We start from the raw sequence: 6,812 nt of genomic DNA on the forward strand, positions 1-6,812 counted from the left end.
TCTGAGTTCTTTCTGAGCTGGCACTTGGGCTTTAGTTCCATATGCATATATATATAGAAGCCTCTGAGTAAATATGTAAATAGATTAGACAGATATTAGGCATAACAAGCAAGTATGTGATAATGAATGCATAGTATGAACATATGTTTGTTTATGCATATTTGCTTATGTAAAAACTTTTCCTTCTGCAAGAGACACTCACTTCTTGTGGTTTAATAAAAGTTTATTGGCCTAAACCTCCTTCCAACCAAGCAAGCTAGAATTCAGGTTTCTGGGCAATATAGAAAAAAAAAAAAAACACCAGAAATTAATTCTTTACTTATTCCTCTGCTATCATGCAACCATTGTTAATCATGCAAACCAGCAGTTCTTAATGGTAAAATAAGGAAGGAAGTTTTTAGGTTAATTTAGAAGCTATCAACACACATTCAGTGTAGTTAGAGAGCTATAAAGCCAGAAATCATCACTCTTGAAAACTCTCAAGAGACCATCAGCCCTTAGAACACATTGTACGTCCAGTGCTTCATCTGACTACTTGCCAGGATCTTGGAAAAGGGATAGGGCTTTATAGAACATTCAAGGAAGAACAGCCAACTCTGATTTTAAGAATTAAACTCAAATAATTTGGAAGTTTTAAGGATTCCTAAGCCTCTAAGTTTCTATACATATTATATTTTCTCTCTTTTAACTAAGATTCAATAAAATATTAAAGTAAATACATAGATGGAATAATTTAGAATATTCCAAAATTAACAATGAAAGACTTCTAATGTATGCTTAAACTATTTTAAGAATTGCATTGGTGTACAAGAACCAGGTATATGATATTTATGAATAACACTAATAAAAATAAGAAGATAAACCAATAGCAGCTTAGCCAAAGCAAACCACAGCATTATTTTATAGGAATGTCCAATTCAGAAAAATGTGAGCTGGCTGATACTAAACTTCTCACAAGAATACTAGTTGAAGGAACAGGGACTCTTAAATTGGGAACAGAAAGAGTGTTATCTCTAAGAAAGAAAGAATTATTCAAGGCAGCTCAGCTATTCCCTAGAGTACTGACATTAAAGGCACATTACATACTATGGGCATCCATGTTTATGTAGTTTGCTCCTGAAATCTATGACTTATGGGAAGTCTTTTGCTAAAATAACTGATATGTAGAACATATAGAAAATTAGTGGGAAGAACTAGAGAGTAATATAGGAAGAAGAGGGTCTCTCAAGTGATAGTTAGTTGATATGTAGAGTAAGGACTGCCTATCTGGAAAAAACCATGCCAACACTGCAGTACCACTTCTACTCATAATGAAAAACAGCAAAGGATTATTGTATGCTAAATATTTTATTGACATCATTCTGCTATAAGAATGGTATTGAAGTCATCTGTCTTCTGTTCACCTGAAATAAATAAACAAAGAAACAAAGTTTGGTAGTAGAAAGATACACTGCGTAATTTCAACATATCCTAAATATCTTTTAGTTTCTTGGATAAATCTGTTAGAGTTTCACAGTTGACTGAGTGAATTTAAATCACATACACCACAGAATTATAAAGATTATTCATGTTTTAGATGTATCCAAGATCTATGTCTCTAGGAACAGGGTGGTCATCACTGAAGATTAGAGCATGGAATGAAAAATGGGGCATTTATTTACCTTCTCTCTGGTAAGGAAACAGATGGTTATGCAAAAAGTGACCACAGGTAATTTGGCTGTTCATTGTTTCCATGCTGGGGTGGGCCTTGATGGTTTCCTGGCTGAGAAGGTCTCTGAGGGCCTCCCTGTGGGGGTGGGCCTTGTTGGTTTCCAGGCCTAGGAGGTCCCTGAGGGCCTTCCTGTTGGGGTGGGCCTTGTTGGTTTCCAGGCTGAGGGGGTCTCTGCTGGGGGCCTCCCTGTGGAGGTGGGCCTTGTTGGTTACCAGGTCTTGGGTGTCCCTGGGGGCCTCCCTGTGGGGGCGGGCCTTGTGGGTTTCCAGCCTGAGGAGGTCTCTGCTGGAGGCCTCCCTGTGGGGGTGGGCCTTGTTGGTTTCCAGGCATAGGGGGTCCCTGAGGACTTCCCTTTGGAGGTGGGCCTTGTTGGTTACCAGGCCTAGGGGGTCCCTGTAGGCCTCCCTGTGGGTGTGGGCCTTGTTGGTTTCCAGGCTGAGGAGGTCTCTCCTGGGGGCCTCCCTGTGGGGGTCGACCTTGTTGGTTTCCAGGCTGAGGGGGTCTCTGAGGACCTCCCTGTGGAGGTGGGCCTTGTTGGTTACCAGGCCTAGGGGGTCCCTGTGGGCCTCCCTGTGGGGGTGGTCCTTGTTGGTTTCCAGGCTGAGGTGGTCTCTGCTGGGGGCCTCCCTGTGGGGGTGGGCCTTGTTGGTTTCCAGGCTGAGGGGGTCTCTGCTGGGGGCCTCCCTGTGGGGGTGGGCCTTGTTGGTTTCCAGGCTGAGGGGGTCTTTGCTGGGGGCCTCCCTTTGGGGGTGGGCCTTGTTGGTTTACAGGCATAGGGGGTCCCTGAGAACCTCCCTGTGGTGGTGGGCCTTGTTGTTTTCCAGGCTGAGGGGGTCTCTGCTGGGGGCTTCCCTGTGGGGGTGGGCCTGGAGGGGGTGGGCCTTGTTGGTTTCCCGGCCTAGGGGGACCCTGTGGGCCTCCCTGTTGGGGAGGACCATGGTGGTGTCCTGGGTGAGGAGGGTGCTGTGGTGGTCCCTCTGGTCTATTCACATCTTCCTCACTGCCATCTTCATCACCATCATTATTTTCATCAGAACTGGGAGGTCTTGGGGGCATTCCTCCAGGAGGTGGTTTTGGAAAATGATGACCATACCCTTGGCTCTTCTCTCCCCTCTCTATTCAAGTAAAGATAAAAATAGATGAGTTTATACCTTCTATTTCTTCCAGAATTACTGCCCCCCCACTCTAACTTTATGTCACTAATAGTTCAGGAAGCTTTATTGTGTATAAATCTTTTTCTTATATCACTACTCTTTGAATGAGTATTTGTCCTTAAATGCTGTGCAAAAAGGATATCCTTATGTAACATACACTTCCCAGACAGAAGTGGAGAAACGGTCATTCGGGGGGGTGGGGTGGGTATATTCTTTAAATATTGCTAGTTAGCGCTTGGCAGAGTAGGAAAATTGTAACAGCATGCTTTAATTTTCTTACATATAACATGTAGATCAAGGTCCTGTAAGCATGTGGAAAGCAAAAAATAAATCTAAGAAAAAGTTTTCCATTCTGTTTTCATGTGAAATATTTTAAAAATTAGACAGGTATGAATACAGAGGGAAGTACAAAAATAAATTAAAACTGTGACAAGTATAGGCTCTGTGTAGTTGTGTATTTTATGTGCAATCATAGCGTTCTAATTGGAATCACTGGGGAAAGAACAATTCTTTAGGCAAACCATAGGTTTGCAGAGGATTTTTAAAAGGAAACACCCTATATGTGCATCATATATAATATATTGCTTCAATCTGTGGAAGAAATAGAATATCTCTCTTTTTAACAAAGCCTAGCTTCGAGTTCTTCCAGTGTATGACCCTGCTGTAAAGTCAATGCTAGGAAGGTTTTCTATTTATCTCTGGGGAAGCATCTAGTCATTATTGTAATAAAATAAAGAAATAATAGAGTTATTACAGAATTGCATATTTACAGATGTAAATGGTACATAGAAGGTCAAGAGAGGATGGATCTGTTTTTACCTAGGAGCTGAGAATTTGAGTCTTCGTAGGTGATCTCTAGAAAATAAGCACAAAGAATTTGAAAGTTACTTATGACATTTTCTAGTTGCTGAGAATACTACCAGGATCATTTCGACCATTGGTAGAAATGACAATTTAGTTCCTTCTTATATGTATCAAACTTTACTGATACTGTTCATTAACATTACCACAACTTCAGGGAGACATGATTATAAAAGTTTTCCTTTATGATCTTAATTTCTTATATGATATAGCCCCAAGTATTTCATTCATTGAAATAAGAAAATATATTGCTTTCAGTAAAATATAAAATACAATGAATATTGAGCAGCTATCATGAAAAAAAGAAAGAGAACATAGGTCTAGCAACATGTTTCAGTGGCAAAAGCACTTACATAATGACTCATATTAAGTTCCTGAATCTATATGATAGAAGGATAAATGCTGCTACCAATAAGATGGCATCTGTCAGAATGTGCTTAAGCATTTGAAAATATGGAGACACATGGCTAGACACACTCAGAGACTTCCATATTTTTATGACCATCCATAAAATGAATATTAAAGTAATATTTAGAAGAAATTAACCCCTGATATTTATAGTTCATGTTGTACAGTTTAAAATTTGTTAACATTTGTTTTCTCTTAAAACCATTCCTAATATGTTTTTAATACTTTCCTCTTTCTCTGTCCTCTACACACAAGGCAAGCACAATCGACTATTGGTTTTTCATAACACCATAAAAAATAAGTTTCCCTCTGTAAACTACAACATACTTTCTTGCATCTTCTACTACAAAAAAGTCTTTTTTTGAATTTACTCAGGTTATTTTGTTGCAAGAATATTTGTAATTCATACCATAAGTATAGTTTAAGCTCTAGAAGTAAAATTATAACAAATGTTCTTCTATTTGTTCTCATAATTCTTTGCCTCTGTTCCTTTTCCATCTCCTTTCATTTCTCCCAGTCCTGAAGTGTGTTACACCAGTCAAATATCACTGTACCACTCTCTCCCCTACTTCATACCTTCATCTTGTCTCTGAGCTGAGCTCAGGACCAGCAAAGCTGCTGTGAGCAGGACAACCAGCATCTTGGAAGATTGCTCCCAAGGTTGTGCTGGAGGAAGGAAGGCCACAGTCTTTATAAGGAGGGTAGAACAAAGGCATCTTTCACTTCCTTACTGTAGAACACACTTGTGACAGGAGCATGCCATGCATCCCTGACTCTTCTTTGGGACTTTAGCCTAGCAGGATGCAGTAGGGCTGAGGCTATCAAGAATTCAGTTCTAGAGACAGGGTCTCTGGGATTGCTAGTTAGTTCATATTCTTGTTCCACCTATTGGGTTGCAGACCCCTTCAGCTCCTTGGTACTTTCTCTAGCTCCTCCACTGGGTCCCTGTGTTCCCACCAATAGGTGACTGTGTGCATGCACTTTAGTATTTGCCAGGGGCTTCATATCTTCTCAGATTGCCTACTTGGCCATCATTCAGAAGACAAGCCTTTTGGCATTGAAACTTTGTATGCCCCAGTAGAGGGGAACACCAGGATCAAGAAATGGGAGTGTGTGTGGGTTGGGAAGTAGGACATTGGGGAGATTATAGTCGTTTTTCAGGATAACATGTGAAATGTTAATGAAGAAAAGTTCTAATAAAAAATGAAAAAGAAAGAATTCAGTTCTAAATCATAGGGCATGATATTTGTGCAACAATGTGTAAGTAATACAGTGAAATTTCAGATATTAGAAATGAAATTCTAGTTTGATATGATTGTGACGCTCTCCTTGTTAGTTGTGATCCTTGGAGGATTTGCTTCTATACACACATGTATTTTTGTGCCAATATTCATACTCTTTGGATGACTTTCTGTTCATTTTTGTGGGTGATTAGGACACCAAGATGGAATATATAGTAAGTGAGACAAACAAGTCTGGAAGCTTATTTGTGCCCAGGTAAGCCTTCTGGAATTCCCAAGATCGGGTTCAAATTAGAGAAACTGTGATATCAAAGCACTGAAAGCAGGAATATTCTTTTCTTTTATTCCTTCTGTGTTAGGGAAAGAAAAGTGGAAGACGAGAACTCAGATAAGTTTTGGACCAGTCAATCCTAGAAAACATAGTTCTCACATGAAACACAAAATTATATAATTCCCAGAGAATGTCTCCATATCTACACTTTATTTAATTATTGATAACTTTGAATTATATTTTGTTCAATATTGCTTCCCTTTGGAATTATTCTTCGACTCTTAATTGGCTATAAACATAAATAAGGTGGTCTGTCTTCACTTTAAAATATACAAAGCATTGATTTCTCTGAATGTTTTTCAACATAGAGTATTTAATTTTCTATGTTTATTGCCAATGCTTCAATAATTACCTGTCTGATGAATTGCAGATGATTATGCCCTGTACTATACAGGGTCATGCTTATTATTACTGTATCTCAGTCCATCATCTTCTTACAACTCCCATAAAAAGCCTTGGCTTATTTGCTGAATCAGTGTTTTCTTTGTTCTTTTGCTTGTTTTCAACTTCACTTTATGGCTTCACTTGCCATATTTCTACCCAGGTAGAAATCTGGATTTGAACCTTAATGACAGCTTCATAATAGAACTCATGATTATAATGTTGTTTCTTTCCTTTCCTATCTTCTTTCTTTCCTTCCTTCTGTTCTTTCTCATTTTCTCTCTGTCTTTTTCTCTTTCATTCCTTCTGTTCTTAATTTTTCTCTGTCTCTTTCTTTCTATCTTTCTTCTTTTCTTTCTTCATTCCTTTCTTTCTTTCTTCCTTCCTTCCTTTTTTTCTTTCTTTCTTTCTTTCTTTGTTTCTTTCTTTCTTCTTTTTTTACTTGTTTTTTCTCTTTTTTTATTGGCAATAACTGATTAGAATATAGCTGGGTGTGGTATCTCACACTTTATTCCTAATACTCCAAGGCAGAAGCAGGTGGATGCAGATGTCTAAGAGTAGGATGAGACAGTTTTTTAAAGCTATGTCCAAAACAGCTTTTGCCCAGTGAAACCCTATCTCAAAAAAACAAACAAGGAAAGAAATGGTTTGGAAGATACTGTGCTTGAATGACTCTTCATGTGATATAAATGCTGTTTTATTCCTAATTCCTATACGTTTTTTTT

At 38.9% G+C, this 6,812-nt stretch overlaps 1 protein-coding gene across 1 annotated transcript; it reads right to left on the reverse strand.

The window, feature by feature from the left end:
• Nucleotides 1-1,332: 1,332 nt before the first annotated feature.
• Nucleotides 1,333-4,802, reverse strand: Gm4736 (predicted gene 4736). Its single transcript, NM_053251.2, has 3 exons — nucleotides 4,711-4,802; nucleotides 3,685-3,720; nucleotides 1,333-2,826 (listed from the first exon to the last, which is right to left on the reverse strand). The coding sequence occupies exons 1-3, from the start codon at nucleotides 4,772-4,774 to the stop codon at nucleotides 1,688-1,690; spliced, it is 1,239 nt and encodes a 412-aa protein (NP_444481.2). The 5' UTR covers nucleotides 4,775-4,802; the 3' UTR covers nucleotides 1,333-1,687.
• Nucleotides 4,803-6,812: the final 2,010 nt, after the last annotated feature.

Source organism: Mus musculus, chromosome 6, assembly GCF_000001635.26.
Source record: "Mus musculus strain C57BL/6J chromosome 6, GRCm38.p6 C57BL/6J".
NCBI lineage: Eukaryota > Metazoa > Chordata > Mammalia > Rodentia > Muridae > Mus > Mus musculus.